Genomic DNA, 23,463 nt, shown 5'->3' with positions numbered 1-23,463 from the left:
TAAAACCCGTCTTTTATTTGCTAAAGATACATTCTAAAGGTGCATACTGACCAGCGGGATGATTTGTCAAGTCACTGCTCGACACTGAAAGAAAGGTACCTAGCCACCAAACTCATATGAAATTGGTTGGTTTGACATTGCTGTTTCACTGACTCATTTTTTTTGTTCAGATACAAGTTGGCCCTTGACTGCAATCTCACCTGATGGTAAGTAAGGATGCAGTCTAAGATGATAGCGGGCTAACCTGGAAGGTGTATGGATGTAGGCAGGTTCAAACCAAAAGTCAATGATTCAAACTATAGTGTTAAAGGAGTAGTGCCATACTGATCCTGGTGCCATATCGAACAATATGACAATGCACTTGAGGTTTATTTCCCTGCAAAATTAAATTCTGTTGCATTAGTATCAAGTCCAATTTTCAATACAAATTATGCTAAACGGAATTTTAGCGTGCATTAATCGTAGTCGTAGAGATTAGATTTACAAATAACAATGTTTAACACATTTCTAATGTTACCCGTCGTCACTTTATATTTGACAGCAGCCGTTTTCTGGGTTTTGCTTTGCTCATGTACTCTGAGTCTCCTAGTATATAGTGATCTGTGTAGTCTCTGAGGTTTTCTACTATCTCTATGTTATATTCTCTTTGGTTTCTGACAATAGTTTAATATTCTCTTTGGTTTACAGATTATAGTGATCTGTGGCTAAAATAAAAGATAAACTGTACCGTGTAAAACGTAGTGATTATATACTCTTTGGTACCGTGAACTGTACTATAAAATTAGGAGGCCTGAAAATTTTAATTTTATAAATCTTAGCAATGCGTTGCTGTGTGCCGTTCTGCAAAACGACTGCGGAGGTCGTAACCGAATCAGAGATTAAATTTCACGAGTGAGTGTTTCATTTAAACTTTGTATACTATAACCTATAATAGTTCGGTAGACGACATCAGACGAGTCGCAGGGAGCCGCTGGATGGCGGCGGCGCAAGACCGTGGCGTGTGGAAGTCCCTACAGACTCTGTCGAGCAGTGGACGTCTATCGGTTGATGATGATAATGATACTATAACCTAGACGCTTGCGGCCGTGCTTTGTCGGTAGGGAGGTCACTGACCCGAGCCACCTTATTGCCCTGCCTCCCGCCAACCCAGGCTGATCGGAGCACAGCTCCCAACTGCACGTCCACAAACCGAGCGAGTCTGTATCCAACTCTAGAGCTGTACTCCGGGCAGAGCTATTTACCTTTTGTTTAATTATTATGAGTCACGCGTCACAGTTGCTCCATGCTAAAGTCCAGGGTGTAATTTCCAGGTTCCCCAGAGAAGTGCATCTCCATGCTGCTTGGCTCAGAGCCCTCGGCAAACAACACACTCCCCTGCCTGAGCGTGCTGTGGTCTGCTCGCAGCATTTTCTAAATGATGATATGTATGAAATAGAAAGTGGCTCAAGGCGGATTCGAGCTGGTGCTGTCCCTTCACCAGTGCTGGTAAGTCCTACATAATGCTCGTAGCTTTCATTTCAAGCTTCAAGGCATACTGATATTGGTACCTATTAAAACTAACCTTAGTACATACGGTTCACACTTCAAGTTCACTATGGAAGGTTGAATTATTATACTTATAAGATAACACTTTGCACAGGTCTGCATGATATGCCTGGACACTCGCAGCAAGCTGGTTCTGATGAGTAAATACAAGTTGGAAGAAGCATATGAACATTTAGTGGGACATCCTGTAAGTTGTATATCATTCATAAGTCAGTGTGCAGTCTAAGAGCGGTGTCAACTGCTCGAGCAGTAGACCAGTGCACGGCCGCTCTTATGTGGAACTGTATATGAATTAGTTGTGTTTGTTGCAGTTGTGTGGTGAAGGGAAGCTCAAACCGACGCTTTGTGTGCAATGTGCCCAGAGACTGGTGAACTTTAGCACATTCAGAGACAAGAGCTTGAGAGCGCGCTCCCTGATGATGGAGCTGCTCGACAGACATGAAGTGGTGAGGAATGTTTGATGCACTTTGTTGTTATATGTAACAGAATGTAAAGCATCGGCAAACACCACAAATGGCTTGCCTGCCAATCAGAACCAAAGCATTGGCAAGCATACACAAACACCCGTCCACACGCTTGCTGTTTGCTGTTTATCACAAGGGTCTGGGACAGGCATAAGTGTGCCACCTGTGTCGTTTGAGTCTAGTGTAACACCTTACAATGTGAGCATTCCTCTAGTCAGTCAGTCACATGCTTATAGTGGCGCCGCAATGGACACGCTCGTTGCGAATGTTACTTATATACTACTTAAATTTGTCTAAAGGCATGAACTTGTTTCAGATAACAATACGACATGTCAAACTGATAAGCCGTGTGAAATACCAATTGCAGTCTGATATTGTCTCGGCAGTGTCAGAGCCTGACTACTGTGATGTGTACATAGCACACTCCGACGCGGACGGACGGACAGAACTAGACGCGACTGCCGCAACTGATGAAGCAGTTGCAGTGAAACGGGAAGTTGAAGACCGTGAAGATGATGAAGACGAGCCAGCCGCGGCCGAACGAGCGACCGAAACACAGGCTCCCGCCGCGTACGTACCATATGTGACAAGCTCATGCAAAGTGTATTATTTGTAGTTAACTGACTTTATCTTCCATACTACTACAAGTATCCCATCGTTAAGACACTTTATCCATGTTTCGTGAACATGATAATATCTCTTATGGTAGAAGTGTTCACTGAAGAGATTGTGGTGTAAAGGTAGACTTATTTGTTAACAACTACTAGCTGATGCCCGCAACTTGGTCCGCGTGGATTTAGGTTTCTAACTCTGATTTTCCGAAATCGAAAGAAGTTAAGTCACTCTCCAGGTCTTTAACTATAGCCAGGCAAAAAATCTCGTCTATCCGTTGCTCCATTGAGACGTGATTAAAGGACAAATCAATAAACCAACAAACAAACACTTTCACATTTATAATATGGATCGGAATTCGTTTGAGTCAGAACTATCTGGAATTTAAATTGTGCGTTAAATTTGAGTAAATAATTAATTATTATTATAACTTTTTTAAAATTCACAAATTACAATTACATATTATTATTTAGAATACAGTATTAAACCAGGTAGTAATTACAATGTATTTATCAGGTAGTATTACACAACTCTTTTTGTGTAGCTCTTCTAGGAGTCGAGTCAAAAGAAAGAGCAAATAAAATAGAGGTTAAAATTATGTAAACCTACTGTGTATATTGTCGTAGTGTCTGTCGTAACTCACTTCATGTTATTTAGTTAACTTTTATTTCATATTCTTTAATTTGCTGCTTTACGCACGTGTGATATAAATATAACATTACATTATATCCTTTCAGGCACATTATTTGCAAGCCGGAGTCGTCGGAAGTCTACGATCAAGCTTTGGGTAAGACTAACTTTACACATGTTTATGCTCCTATATTGGGATTGCAATCCAGCGCCATTTGTAATCCAGCTGGATTTATGCTGGATCAAAGTAAATCCAGTTGGCTCTAGCACTTACCAAAGGACATCCTCAAGTACCTTAGGGGTGTACAGTACATGGTGGAAAATAATATTCATCGACCTTAAGAATGAGGTTTCGGCTTTGTAGAGCGTTGTCTCTGTCACACATACATATGTATGTATGTATGTATGTATGTTTTTTTTAACTATCAACATGTTTTTTATAAGGGTCCCTGACCTGAAATAAAATGATTTTATTTTATTTATTTATATGTGACGTTTTGTCTGTCTCAATGACAGAGATAATGCTCTACACAACCGCTATCTCTTTCTTAAGGTCGATGTACCTTTCTTTCTGCCGCGTTGTGGTGGTATTTTTGAGTTTGACTTAATTTCCTTAGATATTGTTATTCGTAGATTAGTACGGAAGTGTGAGTTAAGTTGGGACTGTTGTTGTGTTTCAGTCGCTCCTTCGGTACTCGCGACCGATCACGGAAACGAAGAGCATCCAACTGATGCAGACGACGAGTTGGACATATTGTCTTTCGAAAATAATACAATCATTTTTGAATATTCAAGTAAATCCCAGGACTCCGTACTAAAACCAAACGAATTGTTGGCAAAAATAAGTGATAATATCAATTCTCGAATAACGAGGCAAAACAAACACAATTCCCAGGATATATCCGATACACAGTTAGGAAACTATACTGACCAGATACAGTATATCTGTGACGTTTGCCAAAAGACATTTCAACGGAAAAGTTCCTTAGTTACCCACATTAGGGCGCACACTTACGCAAACACTTTCTCATGTAAGTTGAGAGAGCGCAAATTCGGTCAAAGTAGTACGTCATCGAGCCCCAGGAGGACTCGCACTGGCGATAAGCCTTTCGCTTGTAAGTTATGCAAATACACATGTTTACGAAATAGTCATTTAGTGACGCACATGAGAACTCACACTGGCGAAAAACCTTTCGCTTGTAAGTTATGTAAATATAAATGTACAGTAAACAGTAGTTTAGTGAAGCACATGAGGACTCACTCAGGCGAAAAACCATTTGTTTGTAAGTTATGTAAATACAAATGTTCAGAAAGTGGTAGTTTAGTGAAGCACATGAGGACTCACACTGGCGAAAAACCTTTCGCTTGTAAGTTATGTAAATATAAATGTACAGTAAACAGTAGTTTAGTGAAGCATATGAGGACTCACTCAGGCGAAAAACCTTTTGTTTGTAAGTTATGCAATTATAAATGTACAGTGAGCGGTAGTTTAGTGAAGCACATGAGGACTCACTCAGGCGAAAAACCATTTGTTTGTAAGTTATGCAATTATAAATGTACAGTGAGCGGTAGTTTAGTGAACCACATGAGGACTCACACTGGTGAAAAACCTTTTGTTTGTAAGTTATGTAATTACAAATGTTCAGAAAGTGGTAGTTTAATGAAGCACATGAGGACTCACTCAGGCGAAAAACCTTTTGTTTGTAAGTTGTGCAATTATAAATGTACACAAAATAGTCATTTAGTGAGTCACATGAGGACTCACACTGGCGAAAAACCTTTTGTTTGTAAGTTATGTAAATACAAATGTTCAGAAAGTGGTAAATTAGTGAAGCACATGAGGACTCACTCAGGCGAAAAACCTTTTGTTTGTAAGTTATGCAATTATAAATGTACAGTGAACGGTAGTTTAGTGAAGCACATGAGGACTCACACTGGCGAAAAGCCTTTCGCTTGTAAGTTATGTAAATACAAATGTACAGTAAACAGTAGTTTAGTGAAGCACATGAGGACTCACTCAGGCGAAAAACCTTTTGTTTGTAAGTTGTGCAATTATAAATGTACAGTGAACGGTAGTTTAGTGAGTCACATGAGGACTCACACTGGCGAAAAACCTTTTGTTTGTAAGTTATGTAAATACAAATGTTCAGAAAGTGGTAGTTTAGTGAAGCACATGAGAACTCACACTGGCGAAAAACCTTTTGTTTGTAAGTTATGCAATTATAAATGTACAGTGAACGGTAGTTTAGTGAGTCACATGAGGACTCACACTGGCGAAAAACCTTTTGTTTGTAAGTTATGCAATTATAAATGTACAGTGAACGGTAGTTTAGTGAAGCACATGAAGACTCACTCAGGCGAAAAACCATTTGTTTGTAAGTTATGTAAATACAAATGTTCAGAAAGTGGTAGTTTAGTGACGCACATGAGGACTCACTCAGGCGAAAAACCTTTTGTTTGTAAGTTGTGCAATTATAAATGTACACAAAATAGTCATTTAGTGAGGCACATGAAGACTCACACTGGCTAAGTACCAAGCTGTCGCTTGTTAGTTATGCAAAGACACCTGTCGCTAAACTGCTAGTTCACGCTGAGGCTTCTTGTACAGTCGGTTTTAGAATTCAAGTAGCAATTCCACAAAACTATTGCATAAAAAACCATTCGCACTTATGACCCTTTTCTATAAACACGCCACACAAACACTCAGATGTGCGCACAACCGTGCCGTGCAGTGGAAGTGAATCTGATCAAGGTGCTAAACGAGTTTTGTCCTTTGACTGTACATGAAGCCGGAGCCGCAGTGTGAGTTTGTGTGAACAAATAAATATCGCATATGAGTCGTAGCGAGTTACGTAAGCGGCAGCTTGTAGAGTGGACTGAAGGGAACCAAGGCTACTAACTGACTAATGTTAAATAAAATAAATAAAAAATCTTTTTTATTCGAATAGACTTTTACAAGTACTTTCGAATAGTCGGATGCATCTACCACTGGTTCGGAATGCCTTTCCTACCGAGAAGAACCAGCAAGAAACTCGTTGTTGTTAACCTAGCTAGCTAGCGAAAATGTTAATACCCTAGCTTACTCAAGCCTCGACAATATTGTTCACCTACTAAATTAATGAGTACCTTAGTAACTAATTAAATCTTTAGTTTTTGGTGTTCCGTACCTAAAAAGGAAAAATGGAACCGTTGAAGGATTACTTAGTTGTTCAATTCAAAATATGCAACTCAAATTAAAATTCAATTCAATTCAAATATTTTATTCAAAGTAAGTCCTACATGCATAGTACACTTTTTGAATGTCTTATATCAGTAAAATCACAAAAAAATAAAAATAGAGTAAATCATTTTACAAGTTTAAGTATAGTAGGTATTTAAGTTAAAGTATAGTAGTTTAAGTAGTATAACTAGATGATATCTGCGACTTCGTCATTATAGGTTTATAGGTATATAGGTTTTCATTAAGAACAAACAGAAACACAATCAAACAATTATAAACAGTGGGAATTGTTTCATTTTAAAACACATAAAAAGTAGCCTATGTGTTAAGTCAGGTCTATATTTCAAAATTTCACCCAAATCCGTCCAATAGCTGTTATTGCGTGATAGAGTAACTAACATAAACACAAACTTTCGGCTTTATAATATTAGTGTGATGAATGAATTTGTTGTATTATGTACCTACTTACCAATAAATTATGATAAGTTTCTATTGTATTCCGCCTTTTATTGATAAAACCCGTCTTTTATTTGCTAAAGATACATTCTAAAGGTGCATACTGACCAGCGGGATGATTTATGATTTGTCAAGTCACTGCTCGACACTGAAAGAAAGGTACCTAGCCACCAAACTCATATGAAATTGGTTGGTTTGACATTGCTGTTTCACTGACTCATTTTTTTTGAGGTTTATTTCCCTGCAAAATTAAATTCTGTTGCATTAGTATAAAGTCCAATTTTCAATACAAATTATGCTAAACGGAATTTAAGCGATTAGAAGTAATAAATTTACTTAGCGATGGTGCCCGTAAATCTTGGCAGGTGAAGTTTGATGATAATAATTTCTCTGCACCATAACTTGTGGTTTCAAAGGGAAGCTGATGTACTACAGTATTTAGTAGAGGGACTACGCCATAAAGTATTAAAAACTTAATTATAAATAGAAGGATTTCAATAATAATTCAGTAAAGTCGCGGCAAAAATTTGATCGTATGTCCTCTTGTAAATTAATATAGAGGGTATGATGTGATACGTTATCGGGGTTCCGCTCCCGAAGGTTGCCAAAAAAATACTATTATAATTAAACCTAATTAGCCATTATTTTGTGCATTAATCGTAGTCGTAGAGATTAGATTTACAAATAACAATGTTTAACACATATCTAATGTTACCCGTCGTCACTTTATATTTGACAGCAGCCGTTTTCTGGGTTTTGCTTTGCTCATGTACTCTGAGTCTCCTAGTATATAGTGATCTGTGGAGTCTCTGAGGTTTTCTACTATCTCTATGTTATATTCTCTTTGGTTTCCAAAAATAGTTTACAGATTATAGTGATCTGTGGCTAAAATAAAAACTAATCTTTGTTGTACTCATAGATTAATTGTACTATGAAATTAAACTGGAAGCCTGAAAATTCTAATTTAATAAATCTTAGAAATGCGGTGCTGTGTGCCGTTCTGCAAAACGACTGCGGAGGTCGTCTCCGAATCAGAGATTACATTTCACGAGTGAGTGTTTCATTTAAACTTTGTATACTATAACCTATAATAGTTCGGTGGACGACATCAGACGAGTCGCGGCGCAAGACCGTGGCGTGTAGAAGTCCCTACAGACTCTGTCGAGCAGTGGACGTCTATCGGTTGATGATGATAATGATACTATAACCTAGACGCTTGCGGCCGTGCTTTGTCGGTAGGGAGGTCACTGACCCGAGCCACCTTATTGCCCTGCCTCCCGCCAACCCAGGCTGATCGGAGCACAGCTCCCAACTGCACGTCCACAAACCGAGCGAGTCTGTATCCAACTCTAGAGCTGTACTCCGGGCAGAGCTATTTACCTTTTGTTAAATTATTATGAGTCACGCGTCACGGTTGCTCCATGCTAAAGTCCAGGGTGTAATTTCCAGGTTCCCCAGAGAAGTGCATCTCCATGCTGCTTGGCTCAGAGCCCTCGGCAAACAACACACTCCCCTGCCTGAGCGTGCTGTGGTCTGCTCTCAGCATTTTCTAAATGATGATATGTATGAAATAGAAAGTGGCTCAAGGCGGATTCGAGCTGGTGCTGTCCCTTCACCAGTGCTGGTAAGTCCTACATAATGCTCATAGCTTTCATTTCAAGCTTCAAGGCATAGTGATATTGGTACCTATTAAAACTAACCTTAGTACATACGGTTCGCACTTCAAGTTCACAATGGAAGGTTGGAATGATTATACTTATAACACTTTGCACAGGTCTGCATGATATGCCTGGACACTCGCAGCAAGCTGGTTCTGATGAGTAAATACAAGTTGGAAGAAGCATATGAACATTTAGTGGGACATTCTGTAAGTTGTATATCATTCTTAAGTCAGTGTGCAGTCTAAGAGCGGTGTCAACTGCTCGAGCAGTAGACCAGTGCATGGCCACTCTTATGTGGAACTGTATATGAATTAGTTGTGTTTGTTGCAGTTGTGTGGTCAAGGAAAGCTCAAACCGACGCTTTGTGTGCAATGTGCCCAGAGACTGGTGAACTTTAGCACATTCAGAGACAAGAGCTTGAGAGCGTGCTCCCTGATGATGGAGCTGCTTGACAGACATGAAGTGGTGAGGAATGTTTGATGCACTTTGTTGTTATATGTAACAGAATGTAAAGCATCGGCAAACACCACAGATGGCTTGCCTGCCAATCAGAACCAAAGCATTGGCAAGCATATACAAACACCCGTCCACACGCTTGCTGTTTATCTCAAGCGTCTGGGACAGGCATAAGTGTGCCACCTGTGTCGTTTGAGTGTAGTGTAACAGCTTACAATGTGAGCATTCCTCTAGTCAGTCAGTCACATGCTTATAGTGGCGCCGCAATGGACACGCTCGTTGCGAATGTTACTTATATATACTACTTAAATTTGTCTAAAGGCATGAACTTGTTTCAGATAACAATACGACATGTCAAACTGATAAGCCGTGTGAAATACCAATTGCAGTCTGATATTGTCTCGGCAGTGTCAGAGCCTGACTACTGTGATGTGTACATAGCACACTCCGACGCGGACGGACGGACAGAACTAGACGCGACTGCCGCAACTGATGAAGCAGTTGCAGTGAAACGGGAAGTTGAAGACCGTGAAGATGATGAAGACGAGCCAGCCGCGGCCGAACGAGCGACCGAAACACAGGCTCCCGCCGCGTACGTACCATATGTGACAAGCTCATGCAAAGTGTATTATTTGTAGTTAACTGACTTTATCTTCCATACTACTACAAGTATCCCATCGTTAAGACACTTTATCCATGTTTCGTGAACATGATAATATCTCCTATGGTAGAAGTGTTCACTGAAGAGATTGTGGTGTAAAGGTAGACTTATTTGTTAACAACTACTAGCTGATGCCCGCAACTTGGTCCGCGTGGATTTAGGTTTCTAACTCTGATTTTCCGAAATCGAAAGAAGTTAAGTCACTCTCCAGGTCTTTAACTATAGCCAGGCAAAAAATCTCGTCTATCCGTTGCTCCATTGAGACGTGATTAAAGGACAAATCAATAAACCAACAAACAAACACTTTCACATTTATAATATAGATCGGAATTCGTTTGAGTCAGAACTATCTGGAATTTAAATTGTGCGTTAAATTTGAGTAAATAATTAATTATTATTATAACTTTTTTTAAATTCACAAATTACAATTACATATTATTATTTAGAATACAGTATTAAACCAGGTAGTAATTACAATGTATTTATCAGGTAGTATTACACAACTCTTTTTGTGTAGCTCTTCTAGGAGTCGAGTCAAAAGAAAGAGCAAATAAAATAGAGGTTAAAATTATGTAAACCTACTGTGTATATTGTCGTAGGGTCTGTCGTAACTCACTTCATGTTATTTAGTTAACTTTTATTTCATATTCTTTAATTTGCTGCTTTACGCACGTGTGATATAAATATAACATTACATTATATCCTTTCAGGCACATTATTTGCAAGCCGGAGTCGTCGGAAGTCTGCGATCAAGCTTTGGGTAAGACTAACTTTACACATGTTTATGCTCCTATATTGGGATTGCAATCCAGCGCCATATGTAATCCAGCTGGATTTATGCTGGATCAAAGTGAACCCAGCTGGCTCCAGCATTTATCTATTTTTAAAAAAACGTCTTCAAGGTGTACAGTACACAGCGAAAAATAATATGCATCGACGTAAAGAATGAGGTTTCGGCTTTGTAGAGCGTTGTCTCTGTCACTCATACATATGTAACGTTTTGTCGGTCTCAACGACAGGACAATGCTCTACAAAACCGCTATCTCTTTCTTAAGGTCGATGTACCTTTTTTTCTACCCCGTTGTGGTAGTACCATTTTTGAGTTTGATTTAATTTCCTTAGATATTGTTATTCGTAGATTAGTATCGAAGTGTGAGTTAAGTTGGGACTGTTGTTGTGTTTCAGTCGCTCCTTCGGTACTCGCGACCGATCACGGAAACGAAGAGCATCCAACTGATGCAGACGACGAGTTGGACATATTGTCTTTCGAAAATAATACAAACATTTTTGAATATTCAAGGAAATCCCAGGACTCAGTACTAAAACTGAAGGAATCGTTGGCAAAAATAAGTGATAATATCAATTCTCGAATAACGAGGCAAAACAAACACAATTCCCAGGATATATCCGATACACAGTTAGGAAACTATACTGACCAGATACAGTATATCTGTGACGTTTGCCAAAAGATATTTCAACGGAAAAGTTCCTTAGTTACCCACATTAGGGCGCACACTTACGCAAACACTTTCTCATGTAAGTTGAGAGAGCGCAAATTTGGTCAAAGTAGTACGTCATCGAGCCCCAGGAGGACTCACACTGGCGAAAAACCTTTCGCTTGTAAGTTATGTAAATATAAATGTACAGTAAACAGTAGTTTAGTGAAGCACATGAGGACTCACTCAGGCGAAAAACCTTTTGTTTGTAAGTTATGTAAATACAAATGTTCAGAAAGTGGTAGTTTATTGAAGCACATGAGAACTCACACTGGCGAAAAACCTTTCGCTTGTAAGTTATGTAAATATAAATGTACAGTAAACAGTAGTTTAGTGAAGCATATGAGGACTCACTCAGGCGAAAAACCTTTCGCATGTAAGTTATGTAAATACAAATGTTCAGAAAGTGGTAGTTTAGTGAAGCACATGAGGACTCACACTGGCGAAAAACCTTTTGTTTGTAAGTTGTGCAATTATAAATTTACAGTAAACAGTAATTTACTGACGCACATGAGGACTCACACTGGCGAAAAACCTTTTGTTTGTAAGTTATGCAATTATAAATGTACAATGAACGGTAGTTTAGTGAGTCACATGAGGACTCACACTGGCGAAAAACCTTTTGTTTGTAAGTTGTGCAATTATAAATGTACAGTTAATAGTCATTTAGTGATTCACATGAGGACTCACTCAGGCGAAAAACCTTTTGTTTGTAAGTTATGCAATTATAAATGTACAGTGAACGGTAGTTTAGTGAGTCACATGAGGACTCACACTGGCGAAAAACCATTTGTTTGTAAGTTATGTAAATACAAATGTTCAAAAAGTGGTAGTTTAGTGAAGCACATGAGAACTCACACTGGCGAAAAACCTTTTGTTTGTAAGTTGTGCAATTATCAATGTACACAAAATATTAATTTAGTGAGGCACATGAAGACTCACACGGGCTAAGTACCAAGCTGTCGCTTGTTAGTTATGCGACGACACCTGTCGCTAAACTGCTAGTTCACTCTGAGGCTTCCTGTACAGCGGGCTTTAGAATTCAAGTAGCAATACCGAAAATCTATTGCATCAAAAACCATTCGCACTTATGACCCTTTTCTATAAACACGCCACACAAACACTCAGATGTGCGCACAACCGTGCCGTGCAGTGCAAGTGAATCTGATCGAGGTGCTAAACGAGTTTTGGCCTTTGACTGTACATGAACACTCAAAAGACTTACAAGAGAAAAGCCACAGTGTGAGTTTGTGTGAACAAATAAATATCGCATATGAGTCGTAGCGAGTTACGTAAGCGGCAGCTTGTAGAGTGGACTGAAGGAAACCAAGGCTACTAACTAACTAATGTTATTGGGGCCGATTCTCTTGTACACAATCTCTAAACTAAACTAAATTAACAGGTCTAAATTTAGTGCCATCCTTTTTCGCAAGCAACATTATGAAAGGGATAGCAATAGACTTAGACGAGCCATTTTAGTTTAGTTTAGAGGTTGTGTACAATGGAATTAGCCACAATGTTAACCTAGCTTACTCAAGTCTCGACAATATTGTTCACCTACTAAATTAATGAGTACCTTAGTAACTAATTAAATCTTTAGTTTTTGGTGTTCCGTACCTAAAAAGGAAAAATGGAACCGTTGAAGGATTACTTCGTTGTTCAATTCAAAATATGCAACTCAAATTAAAATTCAATTCAATTCAAATATTTTATTCAAAGTAAGTCCTACATGCATAGTACACTTTTTGAATGTGTCATATCAGTAAAATCACAAAAAAATAAAAATAGAGTAAATCAGTTTACAAGTTTAAGTATACTAGGTATTTAAGTAAAAGTATAGTAGTTTAAGTAGTATAACTAGATGATATCCGCGACTTCGTCATTATAGGTTTATGTGTATATTGGTTTTCATTAAGAAACCAAACAGTGGGAATTGTTTCATTTTAAAACACATATAAAGTAGCCTATGTGTTAAGTCAGGTCTATATTTCAAAATTTCACCCAAATCCGTCCAATAGTTTTTGCGTGATAGAGTAACTAACATAAACACAAACTTTCGGCTTTATAATATTAGTGTGATGAATGAATTTGTTGTATTATGTACCTACTTACCAATAATTTTTTTTTTTTTTTTTTTTTTTTTTCATTTATTTGGATCACTAACAGCTAATCATATACATCAAATACAAATTTAACAATACAAAAGTTTTAAGACAATATGACGAGCTAATTAAAAGTAATCACCGCATGCGAATGTGTCAGGTAATTTTACTACTAAAAAAAAGTTACTTAATTAAAAAATAATAATAATATAAATAATATAAATAAATAAACTCTAAACTAATAAACAAATGTAGGTAAGCAGTTCACATGGCATCAAGTAAATTACTATGGCAATTCACTTAATGCCATATGAACTGAATTCCTGATATGAAATTATGATAAGTTTCTATTGTATTCCGCCTTTTATTGATAAAACCCGTCTTTTATTTGCTAAAGATACATTCTAAAGGTGCATACTGACCAGCGGGATGATTTATGATTTGTCAAGTCACTGCTCGACACTGAAAGAAAGGTACCTAGCCACCAAACTCATATGAAATTGGTTGGTTTGACATTGCTGTTTCACTGACTCATTTTTTTTGAGGTTTATTTCCCTGCAAAATTAAATTCTGTTGCATTAGTATAAAGTCCAATTTTCAATACAAATTATGCTAAACGGAATTTAAGCGATTAGAAGTAATAAATTTACTTAGCGATGGTGCCCGTAAATCTTGGCAGGTGAAGTTTGATGATAATAATTTCTCTGCACCATAACTTGTGGTTTCAAAGGGAAGCTGATGTACTACAGTATTTAGTAGAGGGACTACGCCATAAAGTATTAAAAACTTAATTATAAATAGAAGGATTTCAATAATAATTCAGTAAAGTCGCGGCAAAAATTTGATCGTATGTCCTCTTGTAAATTAATATAGAGGGTATGATGTGATACGTTATCGGGGTTCCGCTCCCGAAGGTTGCCAAAAAAATACTATTATAATTAAACCTAATTAGCCATTATTTTGTGCATTAATCGTAGTCGTAGAGATTAGATTTACAAATAACAATGTTTAACACATTTCTAATGTTACCCGTCGTCACTTTATATTTGACAGCAGCCGTTTTCTGGGTTTTGCTTTGCTCATGTACTCTGAGTCTCCTAGTATATAGTGATCTGTGGAGTCTCTGAGGTTTTCTACTATCTCTATGTTATATTCTCTTTGGTTTCCAAAAATAGTTTACAGATTATAGTGATCTGTGGCTAAAATAAAAACTAATCTTTGTTGTACTCATAGATTAATTGTACTATGAAATTAAACTGGAAGCCTGAAAATTCTAATTTAATAAATCTTAGAAATGCGGTGCTGTGTGCCGTTCTGCAAAACGACTGCGGAGGTCGTCTCCGAATCAGAGATTACATTTCACGAGTGAGTATTTCATTTAAACTTTGTATACTATAACCTATAATAGTTCGGTGGACGACATCAGACGAGTCGCGGCGCAAGACCGTGGCGTGTAGAAGTCCCTACAGACTCTGTCGAGCAGTGGACGTCTATCGGTTGATGATGATAATGATACTATAACCTAGACGCTTGCGGCCGTGCTTTGTCGGTAGGGAGGTCACTGACCCGAGCCACCTTATTGCCCTGCCTCCCGCCAACCCAGGCTGATCGGAGCACAGCTCCCAACTGCACGTCCACAAACCGAGCGAGTCTGTATCCAACTCTAGAGCTGTACTCCGGGCAGAGCTATTTACCTTTTGTTAAAAAGTCCAGGGTGCAATTTCCAGGTTCCCCAGAGAAGTGCATCTCCATGCTGCTTGGCTCAGAGCCCTCGGCAAACAACACACTCCCCTGCCTGAGCGTGCTGTGGTCTGCTCGCAGCATTTTCTAAATGATGATATGTATGAAATAGAAAGTGGCTCAAGGCAGATTCGAGCTGGTGCTGTCCCTTCACCAGTGCTGGTAAGTCCTACATAATGCTCGTAGCTTTCATTTCAAGCTTCAAGGCATAGTGATATTGGTACCTATTAAAACTAACCTTAGTACATACGGTTCGCACTTCAAGTTCACAATGGAAGGTTGGAATGATTATACTTATAACACTTTGCACAGGTCTGCATGATATGCCTGGACACTCGCAGCAAGCTGGTTCTGATGAGTAAATACAAGTTGGAAGAAGCATATGAACATTTAGTGGGACATTCTGTAAGTTGTATATCATTCTTAAGTCAGTGTGCAGTCTAAGAGCGGTGTCAACTGCTCGAGCAGTAGACCAGTGCACGGCCACTCTTATGTGGAACTGTATATGAATTAGTTGTGTTTGTTGCAGTTGTGTGGTCAAGGAAAGCTCAAACCGACGCTTTGTGTGCAATGTGCCCAGAGACTGGTGAACTTTAGCACATTCAGAGACAAGAGCTTGAGAGCGTGCTCCCTGATGATGGAGCTGCTTGACAGACATGAAGTGGTGAGGAATGTTTGATGCACTTTGTTGTTATATGTAACAGAATGTAAAGCATCGGCAAACACCACAGATGGCTTGCCTGCCAATCAGAACCAAAGCATTGGCAAGCATATACAAACACCCGTCCACACGCTTGCTGTTTATCTCAAGCGTCTGGGACAGGCATAAGTGTGCCACCTGTGTCGTTTGAGTGTAGTGTAACAGCTTACAATGTGAGCATTGCTCTAGTCAGTCAGTCACATGCTTATAGTGGCGCCGCAATGGACACGCTCGTTGCGAATGTTACTTATATATACTACTTAAATTTGTCTAAAGGCATGAACTTGTTTCAGATAACAATACGACATGTCAAACTGATAAGCCGTGTGAAATACCAATTGCAGTCTGATATTGTCTCGGCAGTGTCAGAGCCTGACTACTGTGATGTGTACATAGCACACTCCGACGCGGACGGACGGACAGAACTAGACGCGACTGCCGCAACTGATGAAGCAGTTGCAGTGAAACGGGAAGTTGAAGACCGTGAAGATGATGAAGACGAGCCAGCCGCGGCCGAACGAGCGACCGAAACACAGGCTCCCGCCGCGTACGTACCATATGTGACAAGCTCATGCAAAGTGTATTATTTGTAGTTAACTGACTTTATCTTCCATACTACTACAAGTATCCCATCGTTAAGACACTTTATCCATGTTTCGTGAACATGATAATATCTCCTATGGTAGAAGTGTTCACTGAAGAGATTGTGGTGTAAAGGTAGACTTATTTGTTAACAACTACTAGCTGATGCCCGCAACTTGGTCCGCGTGGATTTAGGTTTCTAACTCTGATTTTCCGAAATCGAAAGAAGTTAAGTCACTCTCCAGGTCTTTAACTATAGCCAGGCAAAAAATCTCGTCTATCCGTTGCTCCATTGAGACGTGATTAAAGGACAAATCAATAAACCAACAAACAAACACTTTCACATTTATAATATGGATCGGAATTCGTTTGAGTCAGAACTATCTGGAATTTAAATTGTGCGTTAAATTTGAGTAAATAATTAATTATTATTATAACTTTTTTAAAATTCACAAATTACAATTACATATTATTATTTAGAATACAGTATTAAACCAGGTAGTAATTACAATGTATTTATCAGGTAGTATTACACAACTCTTTTTGTGTAGCTCTTCTAGGAGTCGAGTCAAAAGAAAGAGCAAATAAAATAGAGGTTAAAATTATGTAAACCTACTGTGTATATTGTCGTAGTGTCTGTCGTAACTCACTTCATGTTATTTAGTTAACTTTTATTTCATATTCTTTAATTTGCTGCTTTACGCACGTGTGATATAAATATAACATTACATTATATCCTTTCAGGCACATTATTTGCAAGCCGGAGTCGTCGGAAGTCTGCGATCAAGCTTTGGGTAAGACTAACTTTACACATGTTTATGCTCCTATATTGGGATTGCAACCCAGCGCCATTTGTAATCCAGCTGGATTTATGCTGGATCAAAGTGAACCCAGCTGGCTCCAGCATTTATCTATTTTTAAAAAAACGTCTTCAAGGTGTACAGTACACAGCGAAAAATAATATGCATCGACGTAAAGAATGAGGTTTCGGCTTTGTAGAGCGTTGTCTCTGTCACTAATACATATGTAACGTTTTGTCGGTCTCAACGACAGGACAATGCTCTACAAAACCGCTATCTCTTTCTTAAGGTCGATGTACCTTTTTTTCTACCCCGTTGTGGTAGTACCATTTTTGAGTTTGATTTAATTTCCTTAGATATTGTTATTCGTAGATTAGTACGGAAGTGTGAGTTAAGTTGGGACTGTTGTTGTGTTTCAGTCGCTCCTTCGGTACTCGCGACCGATCACGGAAACGAAGAGCATCCAACTGATGCAGACGACGAGTTGGACATATTGGCCCCGATTCTCTAGTCTCTCTCGAAACTAAATTTAAAATATCTGCATCCTTTTCTTTTTACTAATGCTAAAAAAGGAACGGAACATGACTTTCACATTTAAAGACTCTAAATTTTAGTGCACAATACAAATTTAAACAGTAGGTTCGCGAGTGCGTGCTAAAATCACGGGTTTTACCATCTAAAAATTAAATTTAGAAATGTCAAACTGCTTCTGTCCTTTTCATATTACAATAGTAAGAAGAGGGTGCGAATACTCTAAAATTAGGTTGTGCTTAGAATCGGTGCCATTGTCTTTCGAAAATAATACAAACATTTTTGAATATTCAAGGAAATCCCAGGACTCAGTACTAAAACTGAAGGAATCGTTGGCAAAAATAAGTGATAATATCAATTCTCGAATAACGAGGCAAAACAAACACAATTCCCAGGATATATCCGATACACAGTTAGGAAACTATACTGACCAGATACAGTATATCTGTGACGTTTGCCAAAAGATATTTCAACGGAAAAGTTCCTTAGTTACCCACATTAGGGCGCACACTTACGCAAACACTTTCTCATGTAAGTTGAGAGAGCGCAAATTTGGTCAAAGTAGTACGTCATCGAGCCCCAGGAGGACTCGCACTGGCGATAAGCCTTTCGCTTGTAAGTTATGCAAATACACATGTTTACGAAATAGTCATTTAGTGACGCACATGAGAACTCACACTGGCGAAAAACCTTTCGCTTGTAAGTTATGTAAATATAAATGTACAGTAAACAGTAGTTTAGTGAAGCACATAAGGACTCACTCAGGCGAAAAACCATTTGTTTGTAAGTTATGTAAATACAAATGTTCAGAAAGTGGTAGTTTAGTGAAGCACATGAGAACTCACACTGGCGAAAAACCTTTCGCTTGTAAGTTATGTAAATATAAATGTACAGTAAACAGTAGTTTAGTGAAGCATATGAGGACTCACTCAGGCGAAAAACCTTTTTTTTGTAAGTTATGCAATTATAAATGTACAGTGAGCGGTAGTTTAGTGAAGCACATGAGGACTCACTCAGGCGAAAAACCATTTGTTTGTAAGTTATGTAAATACAAATGTTCAAGAAGTGGTAGTTTAGTAAACCACATGAGAACTCACACTGGCGAAAAGCCTTTCGCATGTAAGTTATGTAAATACAAATGTTCAGAAAGTGGTAGTTTAGTGAAGCACATGAGGACTCACACTGGCGAAAAACCTTTTGTTTGTAAGTTGTGCAATTATAAATTTACAGTAAACAGTAATTTACTGACGCACATGAGGACTCACACTGGCGAAAAACCTTTTGTTTGTAAGTTATGCAATTATAAATGTACAGTGAGCGGTAGTTTAGTGAAGCACATGAGGACTCACACTGGCGAAAAACCATTTGTTTGTAAGTTATGTAAATACAAATGTTCAGAAAGTGGTAGTTTAGTGAAGCACATGAGAACTCACACTGGCGAAAAACCTTTCGCTTGTAAGTTATGTAAATATAAATGTACAGTAAACAGTAGTTTAGTGAAGCACATGAGGACTCACTCAGGCGAAAAACCATTTGTTTGTAAGTTATGTAAATACAAATGTTCAAGAAGTGGTAGTTTAGTAAACCACATGAGAACTCACACTGGCGAAAAGCCTTTCGCATGTAAGTTATGTAAATACAAATGTTCAGAAAGTGGTAGTTTAGTGAAGCACATGAGGACTCACACTGGCGAAAAACCTTTTGTTTGTAAGTTGTGCAATTATAAATTTACAGTAAACAGTAATTTACTGACGCACATGAGGACTCACACTGGCGAAAAACCTTTTGTTTGTAAGTTATGCAATTATAAATGTACAGTGAACGGTAGTTTAGTGAGTCACATGAGGACTCACACTGGCGAAAAACCATTTGTTTGTAAGTTATGTAAATACAAATGTTCAGAAAGTGGTAGTTTAGTGAAGCACATGAGAACTCACACTGGCGAAAAACCTTTTGTTTGTAAGTTGTGCAATTATCAATGTACACAAAATATTAATTTAGTGAGGCACATGAAGACTCACACGGGCTAAGTACCAAGCTGTCGCTTGTTAGTTATGCGACGACACCTGTCGCTAAACTGCTAGTTCACTCTGAGGCTTCCTGTACAGTGGGCTTTAGAATTCAAGTAGCAATACCGAAAATCTATTGCATCAAAAACCATTCGCACTTATGACCCTTTTCTATAAACACGCCACACAAACACTCAGATGTGCGCACAACCGTGCCGTGCAGTGCAAGTGAATCTGATCAAGGTGCTAAACGAGTTTTGGCCTTTGACTGTACATGATCACTCAAAAGACTTACAAGAGAAAAGCCACAGTGTGAGTTTGTGTGAACAAATAAATATCGCATATGAGTCGTAGCGAGTTACGTAAGCGGCAGCTTGTAGAGTGGACTGAAGGAAACCAAGGCTACTAACTAACTAATGTTATTGGGGCCGATTCTCTTGTACACAATCTCTAAACTAAACTAAATTAACAGGTCTAAATTTAGTGCCATCCTTTTTCGCAAGCAACATTATGAAAGGCGTAGCAATAGACTTAGACGAGCCATTTTAGTTTAGTTTAGAGGTTGTGTACAATGGAATTAGCCACAATGTTAACCTAGCTTACTCAAGTCTCGACAATATTGTTCACCTACTAAATTAATGAGTACCTTAGTAACTAATTAAATCTTTAGTTTTTGGTGTTCCGTACCTAAAAAGGAAAAATGGAACCGTTGAAGGATTACTTCGTTGTTCAATTCAAAATATGCAACTCAAATTAAAATTCAATTCAATTCAAATATTTTATTCAAAGTAAGTCCTACATGCATAGTACACTTTTTGAATGTGTCATATCAGTACAATCACAAAAAAATAAAAATAGAGTAAATCAGTTTACAAGTTTAAGTATACTAGGTATTTAAGTAAAAGTATAGTAGTTTAAGTAGTATAACTAGATGATATCCGCGACTTCGTCATTATAGGTTTATATGTATATTGGTTTTCATTAAGAAAACCAAACAGTGGGAATTGTTTCATTTTAAAACACATATAAAGTAGCCTATGTGTTAAGTCAGGTCTATATTTCAAAATTTCACCCAAATCCGTCCAATAGTTTTTGCGTGATAGAGTAACTAACATAAACACAAACTTTCGGCTTTATAATATTAGTGTGATGAATGAATTTGTTGTATTATGTACCTACTTACCAATAAATTATGATAAGTTTCTATTGTATTCCGCCTTTTATTGATAAAACCCGTCTTTTATTTGCTAAAGATACATTCTAAAGGTGCATACTGACCAGCGGGATGATTTGTCAAGTCACTGCTCGACACTGAAAGAAAGGTACCTAGCCACCAAACTCATATGAAATTGGTTGGTTTGACATTGCTGTTTCACTGACTCATTTTTTTTGTTCAGATACAAGTTGGCCCTTGACTGCAATCTCACCTGATGGTAAGTAAGGATGCAGTCTAAGATGATAGCGGGCTAACCTGGAAGGTGTATGGATGTAGGCAGGTTCAAACCAAAAGTCAATGATTCAAACTATAGTGTTAAAGGAGTAGTGCCATACTGATCCTGGTGCCATATCGAACAATATGACAATGCACTTGAGGTTTATTTCCCTGCAAAATTAAATTCTGTTGCATTAGTATAAAGTCCAATTTTCAATACAAATTATGCTAAACGGAATTTAAGCGATTAGAAGTAATAAATTTACTTAGCGATGGTGCCCGTAAATCTTGGCAGGTGAAGTTTGATGATAATAATTTCTCTGCACCATAACTTGTGGTTTCAAAGGGAAGCTGATGTACTACAGTATTTAGTAGAGGGACTACGCCATAAAGCATTAAAAACTTAATTATAAATAGAAGGATTTCAATAATAATTAATGATTAAACGAACTTACCTGTACGTGAAGTTCTATCATAATTATACGAAGTGCTACGTCCGAAGAATCAGTAACGTCTAGATATTATTGAACACAATGTAGTACGCATAAGGAGTCACCACTTCAGCACTGTAGTTTAGAGTTTTTTTTTTTTTTTTTTTATTATTATTACCCCCCGATTGGACGACCTCACTCGCCTCACGGCCGTCGCACCGACGCTTTTCATTTAGTTTAGATGATTGCGATGTTTCCGCAACATTCTGGGTTATCAGGGCGGGCGGGTGTTACTGATTCTTCGGACGTAGCACTTCGTATAATTATGATAGAACTTCACGTACAGGTAAGTTCGTTTAATCATTAATTATACTCGTGCTACGTCCTCGAATCAGTAACGTCTAGATATTATTGAACACAATGTAGATGTTGAGAGTACGTGGAGGGAACGTCGCAATAAAAATAATATGAATGATGTAGGAAACTTTTGCTCATTCATTACAGTAACAAAAGAGTATTACGTACAAAGAGTAATCGTCTTCAAAAATTGCAATATTATTTATAAATGTCATTAATTTTAATCAAAGCGAACATATCGTTCTTACTAAGGCCAAGTTATCTAGGCTACTAAGGTAAACTACCTTAGTAGCCTAGATAACTTAATAACGAGTTATTGACTACCGGCCTGTTGTAAAACTTGGCAAAGGTAGTGGAACTGCCGCTACACCCAGCGGTCTATCTTATTATATCTAGATTGACCCCAAGCTTGAACGCCATAGATGTTGAGGCGTGTCGGGTGCTGTGGGAAGAAAACATGAAAACGTCAATTCCACTATCTTTCCAGGTGGACTTAATCCACTGGCTTAGCGTTTGAGGTGAAACACAATAGTCGGTCAGACTTTCGTAAGTTTTTGGTTCTGGCCATGTATATAATACCTAAGCGTTTTTGCAGGGCATATTTCTGGGAGTTCCTTGAAGGAAGGCAGGTAGTTACAAAATAGGTTTGTTATGTACCCACTTTGGACGTTTTAATAAATTCCATGATTTTTATAATTTATTGATCATTTGAAATAATTACTTTGTCAATTTTAACTTTAGACAGCGTTCGCACTGTGTGTTGTCACAAGAGCAAATAAAGTCATGCATTTCTTTGAAAGCTGTTCTACAGGGTCATACTTTCAATAGGAGACAAAGAATCTAACTGATTTGAACTATGTTTGTTTACCACGTGGATATTATGTGGTGGTCTTAGCTTGTAAGTAAACACTTTTACAAAATCTTGTAATCCTATCGTCCTGTGATATATTTCCAATTACTTATTAGATAGAGAGCAACTCTGTGACTATTGATAGTTCTATATTGATCACCAATATTAATTATCTTAATGAGGAACTCTATGACGATTGGAATGGATGGATCGTAAATGTTTAAACAATATAATCTATACAAAAGGTATAGGTACCAACGTTTGAGGCAAATGTTGTGTTTTATTATTAGAGTGTTAGTCGACCATGAAACCATCATGATTGATGATGATCAGGTAGGAATGGAAAGGATGGGCACATGTCGCTATAGCAATACGGTCCGGACAATACCCCGGCAACCCAGGGCAATGTTTGCTGGGACAAGGTATTAGAACATCGTTAAAATTTAACTTTACGTCTGATTTGAGCAGATGCATAAATAATGGGTACCATGGTTGATTGGGTCAATAAGTAACAACCATTATACCTACAGCTTTGTCTGTGCTCTGCAAAGTTTTTAGTATAACAGCGCTAGGAATAAATACATAAATTAAAGCTTGAGACCAGTCTAATGTGAAAGCGTCGATTTCAAAAGCATCAGGGTCCCTATGCTATGCCATGAGACGAATTTATCACATTTAGTATTTATTCGGGTAGCAAATAAATCAATTTGTGGGACTGGAAAAATTTC

At 38.1% G+C, this 23,463-nt stretch overlaps 5 protein-coding genes across 9 annotated transcripts in view; 4 read left to right on the top strand and 1 right to left on the bottom strand.

Annotated features, from left to right (window-relative positions):
- The window catches only part of LOC117995034 (zinc finger protein 549-like), a 137,918-nt gene that overhangs the window by 75,051 nt on the left and 39,404 nt on the right, over positions 1–23,463 (bottom strand). The gene's annotated exons all lie outside the window — the stretch shown is intronic.
- LOC117994901 (zinc finger protein 879-like) lies at positions 749–13,474 on the top strand. Of its 3 annotated transcripts, XM_069508370.1 has the most exons (8): positions 749–891; positions 1,311–1,485; positions 1,640–1,732; positions 1,857–1,991; positions 2,326–2,579; positions 3,359–3,408; positions 3,932–4,366; positions 10,891–13,474. In XM_069508370.1, the coding sequence occupies exons 1-8, from the start codon at positions 821–823 to the stop codon at positions 12,150–12,152; spliced, it is 2,475 nt and encodes an 824-aa protein (XP_069364471.1). In that variant the 5' UTR covers positions 749–820; the 3' UTR covers positions 12,153–13,474. The 3 variants fall into 3 exon arrangements, with proteins under 3 accessions (XP_069364471.1, XP_069364473.1, XP_069364472.1); XM_069508372.1 differs by lacking the exon at positions 3,932–4,366; XM_069508371.1 differs by lacking the exons at positions 749–891; positions 1,311–1,485; positions 1,640–1,732; ... (2 more) ...; positions 3,359–3,408; positions 3,932–4,366 and adding exons at positions 7,666–7,978; positions 8,377–8,551; positions 8,702–8,794; ... (1 more) ...; positions 9,383–9,636; positions 10,416–10,465.
- Positions 4,373–7,581, top strand: LOC138404446 (zinc finger protein 337-like). The gene has a single exon (XM_069508410.1). The coding sequence runs from the start codon at positions 4,417–4,419 to the stop codon at positions 5,779–5,781; it is 1,365 nt and encodes a 454-aa protein (XP_069364511.1). The 5' UTR covers positions 4,373–4,416; the 3' UTR covers positions 5,782–7,581.
- LOC117995113 (uncharacterized) lies at positions 13,527–17,636 on the top strand. Its single transcript, XM_034982875.2, has 7 exons — positions 13,527–14,668; positions 15,031–15,205; positions 15,356–15,448; positions 15,573–15,707; positions 16,037–16,290; positions 17,070–17,119; positions 17,545–17,636. The coding sequence occupies exons 1-7, from the start codon at positions 14,598–14,600 to the stop codon at positions 17,634–17,636; spliced, it is 870 nt and encodes a 289-aa protein (XP_034838766.2). The 5' UTR covers positions 13,527–14,597.
- Positions 17,640–20,876, top strand: LOC117994899 (zinc finger protein 84-like). Its single transcript, XM_069508401.1, has one exon. It carries the CDS (start codon positions 17,821–17,823, stop codon positions 19,684–19,686), a length of 1,866 nt encoding a protein of 621 aa, XP_069364502.1. The 5' UTR covers positions 17,640–17,820; the 3' UTR covers positions 19,687–20,876.

The sequence above is a fragment of the Maniola hyperantus genome, chromosome 28 (genome assembly GCF_902806685.2).
Source record: "Maniola hyperantus chromosome 28, iAphHyp1.2, whole genome shotgun sequence".
NCBI classification, from domain to species: domain Eukaryota; kingdom Metazoa; phylum Arthropoda; class Insecta; order Lepidoptera; family Nymphalidae; genus Maniola; species Maniola hyperantus.
Note: the sequence above shows the minus strand (reverse complement) of the source record. Positions and strands in the feature narration are given on the sequence as shown.